Source organism: Papio anubis, chromosome 18 (genome assembly GCF_008728515.1).
Source record: "Papio anubis isolate 15944 chromosome 18, Panubis1.0, whole genome shotgun sequence".
NCBI classification, from domain to species: Eukaryota; Metazoa; Chordata; class Mammalia; order Primates; family Cercopithecidae; genus Papio; species Papio anubis.
The window spans coordinates 60,762,695-60,783,816 of NC_044993.1; the positions used below are offsets into that span (position 1 = coordinate 60,762,695).

At 42.4% G+C, this 21,122-nt stretch overlaps 1 protein-coding gene across 2 annotated transcripts in view; it reads right to left on the bottom strand.

Moving 5' to 3' along the window:
• The window catches only part of SHISA9 (shisa family member 9), a 337,726-nt gene that overhangs the window by 24,438 nt on the left and 292,166 nt on the right, over nucleotides 1–21,122 (bottom strand). For both annotated transcript variants that reach the window (XM_021931771.2, XM_003916566.4), the window contains exon 3: nucleotides 9,821–9,976. In XM_021931771.2, the coding sequence (XP_021787463.1) occupies nucleotides 9,821–9,976 (156 nt within the window). The remainder of the gene's footprint in view (nucleotides 1–9,820; nucleotides 9,977–21,122) is intronic.

Genomic DNA, 21,122 nt, shown 5'->3' on the forward strand with positions numbered 1-21,122 from the left:
GAATCCCATAATGAGTAATACATTGCTTTATAGAACAGGTGTGTGCCTGGAGTTTTCATTATAAATCAGTTTATCCGAATTGAATTCCCTTTCAGATGTCCCGAATGAGCCCTGGGGGATCTAACATTATTAACAGAATTCCATAATGACTCCTTTCATAAAATAAAGGATACTGAGAATTGGCCGAGGCTATACCCAACCCAACCCGCCCCCTTCCCCCCGTCCCCCCCCCCAACCTCGCATCTTCTTTGATAGTTCTTCTCTGTAAGATTGGGTTTTACTTAAAGTGGGGCAAACCTACCCACGAGACCTCTCCTCATTGGCTGGAGATGTGGCCAGTCAGCGTGTGGTCCTAGCTCTTTCCTTTCTTAGGCATCTACCTGGAAAGACCAAGTCCTCAACAGTTTGGCACCATTTCCAGAGATATATTAGGCTGAGTGAAGGCGCAGGGAACAGTCTGTCATCTGAACGATTACAAAGCACAGATCTAGCCCCATTTAAACATTTCTGGCTGGCCTCCCCAGGCGTGCCAAAGGATGCTCAAATCGCCACATCCCCCCCGTGGATCCGAAATGTACACCCCTCATCACTCACAAGAGAGACAACGGGAGCAACAGAAGAGTGAGGAAGTTAAAACTGAGTCGGGCCTGCCCAGGATGACTCGGTTCTCTTCTCCCCCATAGCCAGGGTCATCTGGAAATAGTGGTGCGACCCCAGTTCTTCCTGTGTGGGTGGCCACAGGCTGACCGAGCCACTAAGTCGCTGACTCCAGGGAAGTCAACTCAACCCCTAATCAAATCCATCACTGTTTGCCTTGAAGGCAGGAACCATTCTTTTGTCACCTCTGTCCCCATTACCTCAGGGCTTAGCTCTTGCAATAATGAATTTTCATTTATACGTTCATTGACAATAGGGCATTTAATAAAATGATGTATAGGCTACGGAACATGTAGTAAGGCTCCACTGTGCACTTGGTCACACTCATGGATATTAGAAAAATACTTCGAGGATGAAAAATGCTCATTAAGAGGAAGTAGACCTAAGTTTTTAAAAGGAAGGAAATATGAGGGAACTTTCAGTGTGACGAAAACATTTCTCATTTTTATTGGGATGTGGTTACCCAAGTGTATGCTTTTTGTGTTTTAACAATCACACTATTGTAAAATTATGAACTGTGTATTTCACTGTATGTAAAATATACCGCCAATACCGCATACCTCAAATACACTAGACTTCAATTATACTCAGCATCATAGGGAAACTTGTACTTTCTTTTTTTTTTTTTTTTTTTTTGAGACAGAGTCTTGTTCTGTTGTCCAGGCTGCAGTGCAGTGGTGCAATCTCGGCTCATTGGAACCTCCACCCCCACTGCCCCCCAGGTTCAAGTGATTCTCCTGCCTCAGCCTCCTGAGTAGCTGAGATTACAGGTGAGCACCACCACACCTGGCTAATTTTTGTATTTTTAGTAGAGATGGGGTTTCACCATGTTGGCCAGGCTGGTCTTGAACTCCTGATCTCAAGTGATCTGCCCACTTCGGCCTCCCAAAGTGCTAGGATTATAGGCGTGAGCCACTGTGCCCAGCCAAACTTTTACTTTCAAACAAAAAGAGTGATGAGTACCTTAGTAAGCTCTCCTTCCCCTAGAAGAGCAGGGGATAGGCTTTCCCAACTTTTCTTTTGCCTGGTTACATACTTTAGATGCCAGAAATTTCTCTGCAGAAGACAGCATAGTTTCATGGAAAGAACATAGGATTCCAAGTCAAGCACTCTTGAATATGAGTCTTGGCTCTGCCATTTACTAAAAGTATGGATTATGGGGAAATAACTATGCTAAGTTTGTTTCCCCTTCTGCAAAATGGGGGGACTCACAGCCCCCTCAGAGGCGTGCTGTTCATGAGTTCAGTGATGTTAGCCCCCTTTCTGCCCTAACTTCAAAAGAAATTAAACTAGTAGAGTCCAATCCATGGCCAAGTGCCTCATGTATGGCTCTTAGGGTTTTCACTCAGGATTCCAAGAGTAAAGAGGGAATTCCTGCCATATTGAAGTATATTGTTGTGTCATTTGAAAAAGCGCTATTGGAAAACGCATTGTGATTCTGGCCAAATAGTCACTCATCTGTCAAATAGCAACACAGACAATTTTTTTAAATAAAATTAAATTTTTGAATTAGAAATGAAGGCACACAGCATTTTATCAATGATGCTGGTACATCCTGTCTCTTTCTTATACTCAGTGGCCAAGGTTGCATTGAGCCATCTTAAGGGCACATAATCAGGAATCGTTGGTCACTTAGGAGATCAATAATCAGAAACCTAGAGGAAAAACTGGACAAGACTGGACAAGGGGCTAATGAAAGATAAATGTCAATGTGCAGGCAACTTTCTGTTTGCAAAGCCTATCAGGAATTACATGAAAGGGTGATCTTTTCCAGTTCTGGAAGTACCAATCATCCCTCTCTGAACCACCAAGTGAGCATTAGGGTTTTTTGTTTTTTTTTTTTTTTGAGGCGGAGTCTCACTCTGTTTCCAAGGCTGGAGTGCAGTGGCACGATCTCTGCTCACTGCAATCTCCGCCTCCCGGGTTCACGCCATTCTCCTGCCTCAGTCTCCCGAGTAGCTGGGACTATGGGCGCCCACCACCACGCCTGGCTAGTTTTTAGCACAGATGGGGTTTCACTGTGTTAGCCAGGATGGTCTCCATCTCCTGACCCCGTGATCCGTCCGTCCCGGCCTCCCAAAGTGCTGGGATTACAGGTGTGAGCCACCACACCCGGCCTAGGGATATTTTCATAAAGACATCTGTCTTGCAAACTTTGGCCTAGGAAGAACCACAAGGTAGGCTCTCATATTGTAACCATATGGGCACCTCAGGCCAGGGAACTTGTATGCTTAACTGGATTTTCAGGTTACATTTTTGGTTCTGTCTATAACAAGACACACTTCTCAACCTCGACACTGGTGGGAAATGTTTAAATCCACATTACATTTTTGCTTTAGTAAGGAGAGTCAATTGAGTGAAACAGAATATTTCTCTGATGAATTGTATTGAAACATAATATTTCTCTGATGGATAGCGTTACAGTATCTATATGCCTGGGCATTGACCTTTATTGTCCACCCTGAAGATGGGGAACTTGAAGAGGTCTGGACTGATTCTTTGAGGGTCCTTAGGACAGTTTAGAAAAACAATTTGTTTGTTTGTTTGTTTGCTTGCTTGCTTGCTTGTTTTATCAGATCTCCGGCATGAGTTAACTTTCATTTATGTCTTTCCCATCAGACCAGAGTAAAAAATATGGAACCAACCCTTTCTCCCTCAAAATGAAATGTGGGCAATTGCATGTTAATCCAGGTACCAGTGTATCTCGGAGATCAGGGGAAAATCCTGATCACAGATAACTCTGGTATGGGTCTTTAATATGCTGCAGGATTTGCTGAGGACTGACATGCGTCAGGCTAAGAACTTTACCCACACTATGTCATCAAATTTTCGAAGCCATTATCTGTGTATTATTATTATCTCCATTTCACAGAAGGGGAAACTGAGACCTGAGGAAGTTAAATAATTTCTGCAATTACTTGGTAAATGTCCAAGCTGAGTCTTAAACTCAGCCCTAACCAATTCCAGAGGCTATGCTATATTCCGCTATCCTGCTGATTCTCTCAGACCCCTCTCAGGCTAGATGAGGTGCTTCTCTTAGGGCATTATTCACTAGTTTTACAAATAGGTGTTGGGAGTCCTTACTAAGCACCCCACATGACATTAGGCACTGGGGATACATTGACGAATGGGATAGACTTGGTTCTTGCCTCAGTGGGACTTGCAGTCAAGGGAAACCAGACTTAATGTTTGGAGAATGAATGAACAAACTGAAGGAATAACTCAAACTCATCATCCCTTCTGGTACAAAGTGCTATATGGTTTAGCCCCTGACACTTCACTAGTGTGTGCTAATATTTTACCAAGAGCTGGGCAGTGAACCCCTTGGGAACAGAAACCATTCTGCAATTACATCCCATGTATGACTAGGTGGTGCATGTCCAAATCTCTCAATAGGAGAATTGCTTGAACCCAGGAGGCGGAGATTGCGGTGGGCCGAGATCGCGCCATGGCACTCCAGCCTGGGTGACAGGAGCGAAACTTCATCTCAAAAAAACAAAACAAAACAAAACAAAACAAAAAAAGAAAGAAAAAGAAGAGAGGTCCCTTTAAACATGAATGAGGGTGATCCCAACAAGCAAACAAAAATAAAATATAACAAAATAGAAAGGAAGGCAGGTTTGGGGAGAATTTGTCTCAGGAACAACCAACATTACCATCCTTTATTCAAACCTTTTTTTCCCCGAGTTGGCGGGAAATGAATGGGACATATTTAAGGCATTCTAGCAACTAGAATGAGTAGAATTATTTAATTTTCTAATTTTAAAATTAAAATGGAGCTTGGACATCTTATAGTTCAGTTTTGTCATTTTTCACATGAAGAAGCTGAAATCCAAGAGCTTCACTGACCTCCTCAAAGTCATATAGCTAAGTACGGTTAGAGTCTGAGTGAGACAGAGCCTCTGATCATCTTCCCAGTGCTCTGGATATTAAAGCTTCCCAGAGAAATTTATTTTCCAGAAGTATTTTTGAGCTTACCAGTTAACCCTAAAGATTGTCTAACCTCTCCTTATTCTCTGGATTGAAATATTTAGAAAATGAATCTGGTTATCGGAGGTTGCAGAACTTTCAACGGCAAACCATTTTTTAAACAACTCCTCTCCTGGATGGTAATGAGTTCATTAATAAAATGCATTTCATCATTCACACCATGATCACATTATGCTTTAACAAAGAACCCTTGAAAGAACATTTATTATGGGATTTGCATTTTATTTGCTCAGGCAGATGCTGGATTCCTGGCTAACACATTGAGTCAAGCAATCCCTCAGTCTGCTCTGCATTGGCCCTTCAGATTCACAAGACTGTCTGCGTCTCAGGGAAAGCCCTGAGAACTCTCACAATGGTCAGAAAAACAGGATGAAGAACAGGAGGGGGTACATCAACCACATCTAGGACTGGGGAAGGTGCCCCATGTGGGATGCTTCAGAGTTTTCTAGGAGGTATAAGGGTGCTTCCTTACAACCAAGCTATTCTTTTTATTCTTGTCAAAGACAAGCTCATTCATTCATTCAACAAACATTTCAGGAGTTCCTGATTTATGAACAGAGGGTTACTCAAAGAGTGTGAAACGATTTTCACACTGAGAATTTAATCCCAAATGCACTGCAGACATTTGCTGTGTAGAGGAGCCCCACAGAAATCTTGGAGAAAATCAGGGAATTCCTGTTGGAATATCCCTCTGCTATTTTCCCAGAGAGCGACTGGGTGTCAGACTGGAACGCAGTGGCACTGTCTCGGCTCACTGCAACCTCTACCTCCCAGGTTCAAGCAATTCTCATGCCTCAGCCTCCAGAGTAGCTGGGATTACAGGCGCCCACCACCACACCTGGCTAATTTTTGTATTTTTAGTAGAGATGGGGTTTTGCCATATTGGCCAGGCTGGTCTTCAACTCCTGGCCTGGTTGATTTTGTAAATGTCTAAAGAAGAATACAATAAAATGGCATATGTTAGATGTTAAATAACATCTATCTAACATCTATCTGAGCCTCCCAGGAGGCTCAGAAAGGGAAGTGAGCCACCAAATAGCATATGAAGGCTTCCACAGTTACATTGGCGAAGATGCCGTGACTCTTGCTCTCCTAGGTAACAGCCCTCATCCCTTCCCAGTAATACTGAGTATATTCGAATGTGGTTGGGATGCATATGCTGTGCAAACAGGGAATACAGAATAGAAGGAATCTGTTGTCATGGGACATAATGAGGGTTGAGCTGGGTATAGAAATTCAGTGTGAAACATGGGTAACCAGTATGTAGGGTCTTACAAGACTTCAGATTTAGAAAAGCCTGTGTCAGTTTGAACATCCTGTGTCCTTGGTATTATAAATTTGGCTCAGTTACTATTTGAATGATTCCATCTGGAAATCCTAAGAGATCAGGGAACATGAATTCCCAAAGATAGACTTCTGATACAAACACTCGCTAAGCACCTAGTAAGTGCCTGGCCCTATGCTAGGCACCAAAATGCTTGTTTTGTGAATCTGAAGTGTGTTGATTATGGTTACTGCAGGCATCTTAGACACATGGTTGTGTCAGTGCTTTGGGTTCTGGTGTTAGTTTATAACAGGATTACCATATTTCATACTGAAATCAATCAGCAAGTATCTCCCATCCCATCTCCATTGAGGGGCTTGGCAGTGAGGGGAGAAAAAATGATGAACAGTTGATAATAAAAGAAAGTACATGGTTTGTAGGGTTTTCTGCCTGCCCAGAGTTTTCCAGGAGCCAAAACTATGTGGAAATAGATAAATAAATAAGTTTATGAATAACTAAAGAGTAGAAGGACCTCTACCAATAAACGGGATTCCACTCAAAGTGAATTGTTCTAATGCTTTGGAGCTTCTGACAGTCAATTCGGCTGGGAAGGTGAGGATTCCATGTTGGAAAAGGAGAATGTTTAAGGAATCCTTCCTGGCCAAATGTGGTGGTTCACGCCTGTAATCTCAGCACTTTAGGAGGCCGAGACAGGTGGATCATTTGAGGTCAGGAGTTTGAGACCAGCTGAGCAACATGAAGAAACCCGTCTCTACTAAAAATACAAAAAAAAAAAAAAAAAAAAATTAGGCCTGATGGTGCATGCCTGTAATCTCAGCTACTCGGGAGGCTGAGGCAGGAGAATCGCTTGAACTCCAGAGGCAGAGGCTGCAGTGAGCCAAGATCACGCCTTTGCACTCTAGCCAGAGTGATAGAGTGAGACTCTGTCCCAAAAAAGAAAAAAGAAGACCTTCCTATGATATCTGAGCATGCTCTAAGATGGAAATCAGAAAAGGATTCATCCATGGGGCTACTAGAAACAGGACCAGGGAGCTCTGGAGAAGGGAGGTGACAAATATATGCTGAATGAATGTCCTTTACCAGGCTATAATATAAGTCATCACAGGCATCCTTAGACCCATTTTACAGATTACAAGACTGAGACCTTAAAAAGGGGTTAAGTGTTGCCCAAGGCTACACAGAGAGTAAGTAGTAGGGCTAGGATTTGAACTCACATCTGTTTGGCTCCTTCTAGCTCCCCAAGGAATAGACTCAGAGAAGGAACAGGTGAAGTAGAAAACCTGGCTTTAAAATCTCTCCTCTGAGACAGGGAGAAAAAACAGAACTCACAGCACATAGTGAGAAGGAAAGGAAAGGAAAGGAATTTCCCCCACGTATTAATAATGCACAGGAATGTAAAGAACAATTAAGGTCATTAGAAGAGGAAATTCAGAGCAAGCACTTGAAACAGGATTTGGTTTTCCTGGATGTGGGGCTGATGAAGTGGTTTTCATGAACGGCTGTCACCCCTGGCTTCACACTAGAAACAGCCACAGAGTGCTTTCAACATGCACATGTCTGGATCTTATCTTCAACCAGTTCAATTGAAATCTCTATGTGTGTGATGTTCCCCTTCTCGAGTCCAAGCGATCTCATTGTTCAGTTCCCACCTATGAGTGAGAACATGCGGTGTTTGGTTTTCTGTTCTTGCGATAGTTTGCTGAGAATGATGGTTTCCAGCTGCATCCATGTCCCTATAAAGGACACAAACTCATCCTTTTTTATGGCTGCATAGTATTCCATGGTGTATATGTGCCACATTTTCTTAATCCAGTCTGTCACTGATGAATATTTGGGTTGGTTCCAAGTCTTTGCTGTTGTGAATAGTGCCGCAATAAACATACGTGTGCATGTGTCTTTATAGCAGCATGATTTATAATCCTTTGGGTATATACCCAGTAATGGGATGGCTGGGTCATATGGTACTTCTAGTTCTAGATCCTTGGGGGAACATCACACACCGGGGCCTATCATCGGGAGGGGGGAGGGGAGAGGGATTGCATTGGGAGTTATACCTGATGTAAATGACGAGCTGATGGGTGCTGACGAGTTGATGGGTGCAGCACACCAACATGGCACAAGTATACATATGTAACAAACCTGCACATTGTGCACATGTACCCTAGAACTTAAAGTATAATAATAATAATAAAAATTAAAAAAAAAAAGAAATCTCTAGGGTGGGCCTGGGGCATCCTTATATTTTACCTGCTCTCCAGGTGATTCTAGTAATTGGCATCCACATGTGAGAACCATTGATTTAGGGAACCCTGAGGTTGCCACAGTCAATCAGGAGTCAGGAATCGCTTTCTGTGGCTGTTGCTTCTATCTGATAGAACCCTTTTATGAGCAAACTGTTCAGGAGCCTCAGTCACTGTCAGGGTTACTATCACACCCCCTCATGTTTAAATTGAAGAATGGACTGAAGGAATCAGGGCAGTGGTGGAAGCAGTGGCTCTGGAGTGATAAAAATAGAGTTCAACTCTCAGCTCTGTCACCCACTGCTGCTTGACTTGGGCAAGTTATATTAGCCTCTTAGAGTCTCAGTTTTCTAATCTGGCAATTGGGATAATCATTGTGTCTTCACCTTGGAATCACTATGAGAAAACAAGGGTTCAATTCAATGTCTTGCACTTGGTAAGAACTCAATTAGTAGTAGCTCCAGACTGCCCACCCCAGTAAATATTTAAATCCTGAAGAGCAGAAGTTGCCTGGGATAGGAATGTGCATTGTTCACCAACTTCTTAGAAATGGAATGGACTATGCAGCTGAAGGGTGTTACCCATATCCACCAAAGTGTAAGGCATTTCTGAGATGGAGAGACCTAGATTATATGTCAATATTCCCTGAGGATCAACTAGGGTAGATGGAGATGGTAAACGTGTTAAAGGGTCAGTGGGACCAAATGAACATCCAGGTTCTTCTCCCCAGGAAATAGCCCTCACCGCACATATGCCCCTCGTCCAGCCACCCTACCTTACATGGCAATGTAGAACTTGTTCTAGGTCAGAGAAAGCAGCTGAGGTCTCTGGTCCTTAGAAACCTGGGTCCCAGGTAGAGAGACCCAGAAGATGAGTAGATAGATAGATAGATAGACAGATAGATAGATAGATAATAGGTAGATAGATAGATGATAGATAGATAGATAGACAGATAGATAGATAGATAATAGGTAGATAGATAGATGATAGATAAATAGATAGATAGATAATGGGTAGATAGATACTAGATAGCTAACAGGTAGATATATGATTGATGATAGATAATAGATAAGTGGATAGGTAGATGGATGGAAGGATGGATGGATGATAGACAGATAGATAATACATAGGTAGGTAGATAGATGGATAAGTGAATAGGTGGATGGGTGGATGGATTGATAGGTGATAGATAGATAGATGATAGGATAATAGGTAGATAGATAGATTCAATAGATAATAGGTAGATAGATAAGTGAATAGGGAGATGGATGGATGATGGATGGATGGATGGACAGACAGATAGATAATACGTATCTAGGCAGATAGACAGATGGATAAGTGAATAGCTGGATAGATGAATGGATGGATAGATAGAATGGATAGGCAGATGGATGGATGAATGAATGGGTATACAGAGATAGATAGATAGATAGATAGATAGATAGATAGATAGATAGATAGATATACATATTTATAGACAGAGAGTGAATGAAAATGAGATAGAGGCAGAGAAAAGCAGAAAGACAGAATGAAAAATAAGAGCTAGAAAAAGGAATTAGGAAAGAAAACTGGAGATAAAGAGATCTACAAGAAGCAGCAAAGGACAGGAAAGAAGAGAAAGAAAAAAGATCCATCAGGAGGTCCTTACCGACTGCCTTTAAGGAGGCGTACTTGTTGAGCTCTTTCCCTGGTGGCTGCTGTTCGTAGGGGTTGGAGATCTGGCCCAGGTTCGGGTATGAATGTGGATGGCCCATCTGCTGGAGGAGAGGAGAGGTGGGCACTGCGTTGTTCATCTGGGTGGCATCTGGAAGTGAAGACACAGAAGGAGATTGTCACAGACAGGGCAGAACCATCTACTTTCCCTCCTATCACCACATCCCTGGAGACCAAAACTCTCCCCACCATTTAGGGACTCCAGTCGCAAAACAGCAGAGGGTTCACAGATACATGGGACACAACTGAGTTTATAATCTTTACTGGAGAGCAAATGAGGACAGGTGGCTGTTCTTCTGACATCACCTCAAAGGATGTGCTCAAAAACATGTTAAACTAACATGTTAAGGTCCTATCAATAGAGAGGTTATTTTTGTCATTGAAACGATATTTGTACAAAAAGATGCCCAACCTCAGTAACAGTCAAAGAAATGCAAGTCAGAAGAACAATGAGAAGCCATTCCTTTGCCAAGAGATTGGCAGACGTTAAAGGGACTGAAGGACTTAAGTACCGGCAGAGATACTGAGTACAGGGAGGCCTCCTAAAGCTGCTGGTGGACATGCAATTTGCTATATTTGCAGGAAGAAATCAGGCACTGAGTATTGAAATGTAAAGCATATGTACATGCTGACTGAACAATACCACTTCTAGCAACTGAGCCTACAGAAATATAAGCATCAGAATGTAAGGGTATTTGTTCAGAGATGTTTTTGCACCATTGTTTGTAAAATGAAAACACTCACACAGAAACAATCTTAACTCCTATCAATGTGGGAATTCTTAAATGAATTACTATAATACATATGATATACATAATATCATTCAGGTGTCAGAAAAAAATGAATGAAAAATTGAACAGTTTCTTATGGTTTATATTGTTAAAGGGAAAAAAGCAAGCTTTAAAGGAAAGCAAATAGTATAGTATTTTCTGTTAAGTAAAAGAAAAATCTATGTGTATATTTTTGCATACTATGGGTTTGCATAAGACAGAAACATACGTAAAGACAAACAAACTAAATACTGGCTACTTGAAGGGAAATGAGATTCAGGGAAAGAGAGATTCAAGGTTTTTCTGAGCTGAGATCTGCAGGAAGGAGGCTTGTTATGATAGTTCAGTGTGGTGGAAGGTGGAAGGTATGAGGGAGGGTATTTCAGGCAGAGGAAGCAGCATGAGCAAAAGCTGTGGAGCTGGATGGAACCTGGTGTGCTCAGCAATGGAAGGAATTGCTGTCTGAGCTCTGGCCATGCACAGCTAGAGAATACAGTGTGAGGAAAGTGGAATGAGGTGGGACTGGAGAGGGTGGCAGGACCCAGTGAACACTGGTAAAGGTTCCTGTCTTTATCCTGAGAGCAATGGGATGGATAGACAGGAGGCGAGAACCAAATGGGAATGGAATCTCCCTTCCCAACCGAATGGAATGAAGATTCCATTCCCATTTGGTTCTCACCTCCTGTCTATCCATCCCATCACTGTGAGATAATGATGGCTCACTTTCAGGTGGAAAGTACAGGTTCCCTCTGGCTTCATGAAGCACATGTGTCCATCCAGGTATGCACTGCAGTGGATGCTGGTGGTGTCTTGAAAGATCCCCTTTAACCAGCAAGTACCCCCATTTCCCAGCTGCTGCAAATGTTGGCTGCTAACAGCTCACAGCCGCCTTCAGTACCCAGAGAATTGCTCTTGGCTAATCGAAGCCACTGCCCTGGGGTCAATATGCTTCACCCATCTCGTCCTCAGGTGGTCAACAACCAATGTCCCACTGATGCTGATGTCCAAAGACCAGCCCCTTGTCTCAACATGGGTATAACTTTATGAAATGATGATACTCCAGAGTTCACATGGACTGTGACAAGTTTAGAGTAAGGGGTCGGCAATCTTTTTCTGTAAAGGGCCAGAGAGTAAGTATTTTAGACTTTGTAGGCCATCAGTCTCTGTTTTAACTACTCCACTCTGCCTTTGTAGCATGAATGCAGCCCTAGAGGGGAGACAGTTGACCCTCTGTATCCACAGGTTCTACACCCTTGGATTCAGCCAACTATGAATTGAAAACACCCAGAAAAAAAATTAAAAATAACAATACAATAAAATACAATACAATAATATACAAATACAATAAAAAATAATACAAGTAAAAATACAGCATAACAACTATTTACATAACATTTGCATTGTACTAGTATTATAAATAATCTACAGATGATTTAAAGTACATGAGAGGATATGAGTAGGTTATATGAAAATACTATGCCATTTTTTATAATAGACTTGAGCATCTGTTGATATTGGTATCCATGGAGGGTCCTGAAACCAGATCCCCATGGATACCATGGGACAACCATATAAATGGGCATGGCTGTGTTCCAATAAAACTTTATTTACAAAAACAGGTGGTACAAAATTTGAACCAAGGGCTATAGTTTGACAACCCCTGAATCTGGACCTTACCTGAAACCCCATTTTTGTGTGGCTCTCTAACCTTTCGAAGGTGCTTCCCTCATAATCTTAGAGGTGTGTATTTATTTGTTACCTGAAGAGCACTCCCTCAGAGTCACATGCATCTGAGTCCCTTTCCCAGGCTTTGCTTTTAGATAACTCAACCCCTGATGTATATGAAAAATGTTTGGCTTTAGAAATCAATAAACCCAAACAGAAAGAGGCAGGGATACCCGAGCTGAGGCATGAGGGTAGGGAGAGTATTTTTATCACCTGACCTGCATGGGCCATCACACAAGCCCAAGTGTTAAATGGGAGTGTCGCCAAACATAAGTGCCAAGTAACCCAGTCTCTGGCCAACGTCTGGAAAGACGCATGTATCCTTCTACCATGATAGCTTTTTGGCTGAGATTCAGCTGCCATGGGAGAGTCCCAGGATTAATAAAGTAAGAGTAGAAAAGGTGTTGATAAGGTATGGCTTTCACTATACCTTGGAACCCAAGATCCTCTGACATTCTCCTCTCCAAAGCCAACCCACCAGGGTTCCTGTCTGCTTCCCCTGGGCATGTCAGGCCAGCCATGTTTTGTTTCCAAGTATTGGGGGGAAATGGCTTACTGTTAAGTTCTCACTGTATGCTGCCGTGTGTGTGTGTGTGTGTGTGTGTGTGTGTGTGTGTTTCATGACATATTTTTTGGTGGATAGCTACTGCTTTTGTGCACAGTCTTATCTTAGTGACTTCTGGGGAAACACAAACTAAGACAGTTACCATGATTGGCAGCTCATCACACAACTCAAGTGGCGATAAAGCAGCATACCAAAGGACTCAAATGCAAGCATATTTGGCAGGTGATCTCAGGAAATACTTGTAGCAAAAGGATGGGGGAGTTAGGGAACAAGAAGCAAATAGAGTGCAATGCCAAGCAAGATGCATTGTGGTCGACTGGAGTTTAATCCCACTCTGGAATTCTGGCAAATGGTATTGAATGCATGCCTCAAAATTATGTCACCCCAAGGGCAAAGGAGCCCTTAGTATTTACACACAAACTCCTATTAGTCATCGGTTGAGGGCTGCTTCCGGGAGACATTAATTCGTTAGCACTCGCAACTTCCCATGTTCACAGGCAAAGCAAGCTCCAGTGGCCAGAGATACCCTCGCTCAGGGATGTAAGAGCTGGCAGTTGAAAAGCAGGTGAGTATGTGCCCAAATAGCAAGGGCTCACTGTGCTTTATAGTAATTCAGACCCCTGGCCATGGAAGTGAGCATGGGCCTGAATCAGACCAATCCCAGTACCTCCTTCTTATAATGATTGGACCAGAGGAGAGCATGTGATCTATGTTGGGCCAATCAGAGTTCTTCCATCAACTTTTCTACTTGGAAACACTGGAGTCAAACAACGAAAAGGCCATGAAGTCAAGAGAATGTGAAGCTACCATGTGGAGAAAATCTTTCTTCATTATGAAAGAGTAAGAATCACACCCACAGGAAAGAAGCTGAGGAGAGAGAGAAGCCCCTTTCTAAAGAGTGTGTTTTGTGGTTCCTGCCACTTGCAATGTAGAGTTCTGATTAAGGCAATTGTTGTTTGGATTTCCTCGGGGAAGCTGAAACTGGGGAAGGCTGTCCATGCAGCAAACCCAGGTATTGCCTTAAAATGGAAAAGGTATTGCCCCTCAGTTTTCTACAGAGCTACAGCAGAAATTTCAAACAACAAATTGGCTGAGTCGTGCATAGAGCATGCCCAAGGATGCTAGTAAGCTAACTAATGTCTCAATGGCAGGCACTCCTACCCCTAGAAATGCATCCCAAACACTAGACTGTCTAATCAAAGAGTTGAACCTTCAAAGCCTGTTATCCTCCACTATAAGTCCTTTCGGTCATCTGTTTGATCCGTCAGTCCCAGACTCAACCTACTAGGCTCAAACCCTGTTTCCAGATCTGCCAGAGAAAGTGCTAAACACTTTGTTAAAGAAAAAAAAATAATTCTACAGAGGTGTTCCTCACGGAATATCTTGGGACACACTTTTTATATTATTAAACAGAATACATGATATTCCCTTATAAAGTATTTGCTTTTGGATTATTTCTCCCAAGTCCTGAGACACCTCAGGGGCAGTGAGTAGTTTTAATGTAAGTAGGCACAACCATAAAACCCCACCAAAGTGATCCCCTTCAAAAGAAGAAGTGAGGCCACTCCGAAGTTGCACTTCCAGTTTCACATTAAGAACCACATAAAGCAAATTTCTTGCAGTTTTAGATAGCCTTTTTTTTTTTTTTTTTGCTAGTTTCCAGGCACTGAATATTCAGAAATATTAAAATCCAGTTTCAGGGCAGCAATCAAAATTTATTAAACAGACATTTGTGACTAGGTTTTCTAAATGTCATTTTCATTTCACTGGACAGGAAGATAGAGACCAGACCTGGCAACTCAGTTGCTTTGTGAGTTTTCCACAAATATATTCAGCCAGGGAGGAGAAACAAAAAAAAAAAAAAAAAATGCAGATTGGAGATAAGCCCAGGTTGGAATCCAAGAAAACTAGAACAATAGGATGAGTGAAAAAATGCAGCATGAATGAGATCTAGGTTATAATCTACAAATCCTTCCCTTACCAAGCTGAGAGAAGAAATATGCATGTGTGTACGTGTGTGTGTATATATATGTATGTATGCATGTGTACATATACATACAAGTATATATGTTCACATATACACACACATATTAATTTCTTTTTTTTTTTTGGAGATGGACTCTCACTCTGTCGCCCAGGTTGGAGTGCAGTGGAGTGATCTCAACTCACTGCGACCTCCGCCTCCCAGGTTCAAGTGATTCTCCTGCTTCAGCCTCCCGAGTAGCTGGGATTACAGGCATGTGCCACCACGCCCAGCTAAATTTTGTATTTTTAGTAGAGACGGGGTTTCTCCATGTTGGCCAGGCTCGTCTTGAACTCCTGACCTCAGGTGATCTGCCCGCCTCAGCCTCCCAAAGTACTGGGCTTACAGACGTGAGCCACCTCACCCAGTCCACATATATAATTTCTTTTCCACAGTCATAGCAATAGATGGACTCCAGTAACATGTCTCACTCTCAGAAGTTCCCTTCTGGACATTCCCCATCCCCAGAGATATCGTACCCACCTCTGTGGAAAGGTACTCCTTATCCAATGCCACAAGAACATTTTCCCCACCTCATTATAAGCGCAACTCATTATGACCCTTCGAAATAACTAATGAAGACTTGCCCTTCTGTGATGCTGTTTTTCCATGCAGACCCTCGGTCCGCAAACGACAAATTGATGGTGTCCTGTGCTCTCCTTCCTAAGACAGAGAAGGAACCTCCTATATCCCACGATCGTCTTCAAAGAAGGTTAAGATACAATTACTCTAATTGGAAGCATCTGGCAGACTTGCACCAAGGTAGCCACCATGTAACTCCTGTTGTTAGGTGGTATATCTTAGTTACTAAACAGGGAAATAAAATGGATACAATTCAGATAGAGCCAGTTAAGGTAAAAATGCTCAGTTACAAACACCGAGAGAATGCTCCAAGTTTCTCCGTGCAGAGGAGACAAATATTAACTGTCAGAAACTAGACCATTCTGGCTCATCTTAAAGGAAAGGCAACATAGTGACTCCTTCAAAGTATATCTCAAGGAGGAGTAGCCCAGAAAGGTACTACATGGTCAAATAGGGTTGTTCTGTCGAGCACACACCATGTTCCAGACAGTACGTAAAGAGCTTCTCACGTTCTCTCTCTCTCTCTCTCTCTCTCTCTCTCTCTCTCTGTGTGTATATATATATATATATATATATATTTTTTTTTTTTTTTTTTTTTAGGTACAGTTTCACTGTGTCACCCAGGCTGGAGTGCAGTGGCATGATCTCAGCTCACTGCAATCTCTGCCTCCCAGTTTCAAGTGATCCTCCCATCTCAGCCTCCCAAGTAGCTGGGATTACAGGTGTGAACCACCATGTCCGGCTAATGTTTGTATTTTTAGTAGAGATATGGTTTCACCATGTTGGCTAGGCTGGTCCTGAACTCCTGACCTCAAGGGATCCGCCTGCCTCAGTCTCCCAAAGTGTTGGTATTACAGGTGTGAGCCACCACACCTGGCCTCAAACAATGAATTTTTTAAAACATTTTACCATGAAAGAGTTTTAGATTTACAAAAGTACTGCAAAGATAGTACAGAGAGTTCCTGTATCCTCCAGACCCAGTTTCCCTATTATTAACATATTAGTATGGTACATTTGTTACAGTGAGTGAATCAATATTGATATGTTACTATTAACTGAAGTCCACACTTTATTTGGGTTTCCTTAGTTTTTACCTAATGTCTGTCTTCTCTGTTTCAAAATATCTAGGTACCACACTAAACTTAGAATTTAGTCATATCTCTTTAGATTCTTCTTGGCTGTGACAGTTTCTCAAACTTTCCCTATTTTGATGACTTTGACAATTTTGAGGAGTACAGGGTCAGATATCTTGTAGAATGGACTTCTTTTTTTTTTTTTTTTTTGAGACAGAGTCTCGCTCTGTCACCCAGGCTGGAGTGCAGTGGTACAATCTCAGATCACTGTAGCCTCTGCCTCCCGGGTTCAAGCGACTCTCCTGCCTCCCGAGTAGCTGGGACCACAGGCACACACCACCATGCCCGACTAATTTTTTGCATTTTTAGTAGAGATGGGGTTTCACCATGTTGGCTAGGCCGATCTCGAACTCCTGACCTCAGGTGATCTGCCTGCCTCGGCCCCCCAAATTGTAGAGATTACAGGCATGAGCCACTGTGCCTGGCCGAACGGAATTTGTTTCATATTTTTCTCATGATTAGATTGGGGTTATGGGTTTGGAGGTGAGGGGAATCACCGAGGTAAAGTGACATTCTCATCGTAACATAGCAAAGGTACATACTATGATGACTCATCACTATTGATGTTAAACTATCACCTGGCTTAGGTAGTACTGGACAGGTTTCTCCTCTATAAAATTATTCTATTTTCTCCTTTTTTCATATTTTACTCTTTGGAAAGAAGTCACTATGTGCCATTCACACCATATCTAAGGAGTAGGGGTTATGCTCTACCTCCTTGAGTGGAAAGAATATCTACATAAACTATTTGGAATTATTCCTCATGGAAGATTTGTCTCTTCTTCCCCACTTATGTATTGATTCAATCATGTATTTGTATCAGTGTAGACACATGGATAGGTATTTTATACTTTGGATTATAATTCACTACCACTTTAATTTCTTTTGTTGCTCAGATTGTTCCAAATTTGGGCATCAGAAACTATTTCAATGGGCTCCTTTGACAGACCCCCTCATTTTTAAACTTTCTAACTTTCTAGCAATACAAGATTCCCCAGGCTCATCTTGTATAGATTTGTTATCGTGGTCCAAGGATCAAACATTTCCTCAAGGAGCCTGGTTCATTTTATTGGAGAATAATATTAGAAACCAAAATCTGAGTGCCAGGTGTGCTGGTTGCTTCTACTCCCTCTACACTGACAAGGTAAGGGAATTTAGATATGTATGCTAACATATGTATATACACACATATCTACAAAGATTTACAGAGGCAACTATCTGTGTCTATGTTAACCTAAGCATGAAGTCACCCTGATGTCTCTAACTCTTACTCACTGTCAAACGAATCATTCTAGCTTCCTCCCTCACTTATCTGTAACCTCCCACTCCAAGAATAATAAACCTGGCTCCCATTATCCTCCATCCAATTGTTAATTGTTCAATTCCAGTATATAATTATAGCAACATCAGAATTGTTAACCCATATTCTTATGGGACACAACTTTATCAACTAGAACACAGTGCTTATGGACTATGTATTTTTTAAAGTTATTAATGTGTTTTTCTCTTCTTGTCTTCCTGAGTGTGTGGGCTTGGCTCTGGATGGCCCATGACTTCCATATGCCTGGGTAGGGTTGGGAAATTGGGATTTATTACGGAAGTAACACACAAAAAAATGATGATGTTGATAATGATGAGGAAGGTGAAGACACACTTGTATACATAATAAACATAAAGGGGTTATGAGATATTCCACACTATTCTATATACTAACTAATCACATTATCCCAGGCATCCTTATGAGATACTATTATCAATCCCATTTTGTAGAGGAGAAAACCAAGGCATGGAGAGCTTTGGCCCAAAGTTAAGTCACCTGAAATAGCAGAGCCATTCTTTGAACCTGACAGTCTAGAATCTGTGGACTTAGGCACTTGCTTACTGCTGCTGAAGGAGGTAATATTCAAATCTCTAACATTCAGAAATGATTTGGCAGCCAGACAGTAACACAATGTGAAGTCACACTATTGTCTTTGGAAGGTGTTTTGTTCTAAATTTTTTTTTTAATCTCCACCTTTCAGCATATTAAGGACCAGACTTGGTTGGCAAGACCACAGGATTTTTACAAGAATGGACCAGAGAGGAATGGAATGGGGTGTCTGATTCCTCCAGTTCTCGGGAGGATGTGAGAAGGAAAAGAAAAAGAGAGGAGGAAGACTAAGATCATGTCACCTGTCTCTCCCTCTTTGGGTTTCAGACTCAGGGTGGGGGAAATGCTTGTGGCAGGAGTCTCTTGTCCTGCTTCCTTTGAGACTCTGGCAAGAGCTCATAGTGAAGCTCTGAGCTGTCACAGGGCAGCTGAGCCAGTTAAGAAACAGAGTGATATAATCTAACCAAAAGGTTGCCTGATTGGTGCTCCCCAATGACTCTGAGATACCAGATACCCCAAGAGCTGGGGTCTTACCACAGAACCTGCCACGATGGGGCAATAGGCCCTACACAGTGGCGTGGACTGGGTTTCCTTCCACTTCATTCTCTCTCCTTTCTCTCCTAAGCAGATGGTTACCACAGGCTAACTCAGACAAAAGTCATGTGCTCAGAAAGGCCAAATTGGCTGGGTGCGGTGGCTCATGCCTACGATTCCAGCACTTTGGGAGGCAGAGGCGGGTTGATCACCTGAGGTCAGGAGCTCAAGACCAGCCTGACCAACATGGTGAAACTCCATCTCTACTAAAAATACAAAAAGTAGCCGGGCGTGGGGGCGCATGTCTGTAATTCCAGCTACTTGGGAGGCTGAGGCAGGATAATTGCTTAAACCCGGGAGCCAGAGGTCGCAGTGAGCTGAGATTACGCCACTGCACTCCAGCCTGGGCAACAGAGCGAGACTCTATCTCCAAAAAAAAAAAAAAAAGCCAAATAAAAAGGAAAAGGCACATTCACCATGTAAAAACAATTTTCCCTCGTATCTCTTAAGTAAAGCAATCCTATTTTATAAATAAGGAAACCAAAGCTCAGAGAGGTTGAGTGCCCAAAGCCACACAGCATGTTGTAACAGTATCAGGATTCAATGCCAAGGTTGTCTGATGGCAAAATTGATGTTTCCTCCACCAAGCTAGGCTGCCCCCAGAATGGATCAAGAAGAGCCTGGAGGTTCAGCATTGAACCACGCCTTGAACCAGCTCTGTGGAGAGAAACTTCCTTCTGTCTTGAATAACTTCTTTCTTCCTGCAAAATTTCCCAGTCAGATGAGAAAACCACTGGCCAGATCTATGCTTTTTCATTTCTTCTCCTTCTCCTCCTTCTCCTCCTCCTTCTCTTCCTCCTCCTCTTCTTTCCTTCTTTCTTTCTTTCCTTCCTTCCTTCCTACCTTCCTTCCTTCCTTCCTCTCTCCCTCATTCCCTCCCTTCCATCCTTCTTCCTCTTCCTTCTTCTTCTTTTTTTTTTTTTTTTTTTTGAGATGGAGTCTCACTCTGTCACCCAGGCTGGAGTGTAATGGTGCTATCTCAGCTCACTGCAACCTCCACCTCTGGGGCTTAAGCGATTCTCCTGCCTCAGCCTCCCAAGTAGCTGGGACCACAGGTGCATGCCACCATGCCCGGGTAATTTTTTGTATTTTTAGTAGAGACGGGATTTCCCCGTGTTAGCTAGGATGGTCTCGATCTCCTGACCTTGTGATCTGCCCGCCTCGGCCTGTTTCTTCTTCTATCCAGAGAACAGAACTTACTGTTCTATGCAGATAATAAACAAGTTTCCTCCCAAATTAGAAATACCCTGCTTCCTGGTGGAACCTACCTATGTCCTTGCCTCTCAAGCTTCGTTCAACCATCCATTCTTCCTCACATATTTTAGTGTCTATGTTGTTCCAGGCATTATGCTTAGCTAACAATTCCTAGCTCTTATACTACTTACTAAAGAATCTCATAAAATTTTTCCAAAGCTTTTTTTCCCCCATTTTATTTTATTTTAGATACATATTTCTGCATATTTGTTATATGGGCATACTATACAAAGGTCAGAGTTGGGGTCCTAGTGTAGCCATCACCCAAATAGTCAACATTGTACCTGAAAGGTAATTTTCAATGCTCACTCCTTTCCCATCCACCTCCCTGTTAGAGTCCCTAGTGTCTGTGATTTCCATCTTCATATCCCTGCATACCTACTGTTTAGCTCCCACTCATAAGTGAGAACATGCAGTATTTTATTTTCTGTTTCTGAGTTAGTTCACTTAGAAAAATGGCCTCCAGCTCCATCATGTTGCTGCAAAGGACATGATTTCGTTCTTTTTCATGGCTGCATAGCATTCCATGGTGTGTATATGCCACATTTTCTTTATCCAGTCAACCCTTACTCCTTCCACTTCATTGGTTCCATAACATTGCTATTGTGAATAGTGCTGCGATGAACATACAAGTGCTGGTGTCTTTTTCATACAAAATTCTACTAAAGCTTTCAATACTCAAGAGGGACCGTGCTTTTGCCTAGCCCATGAGGCCACACTG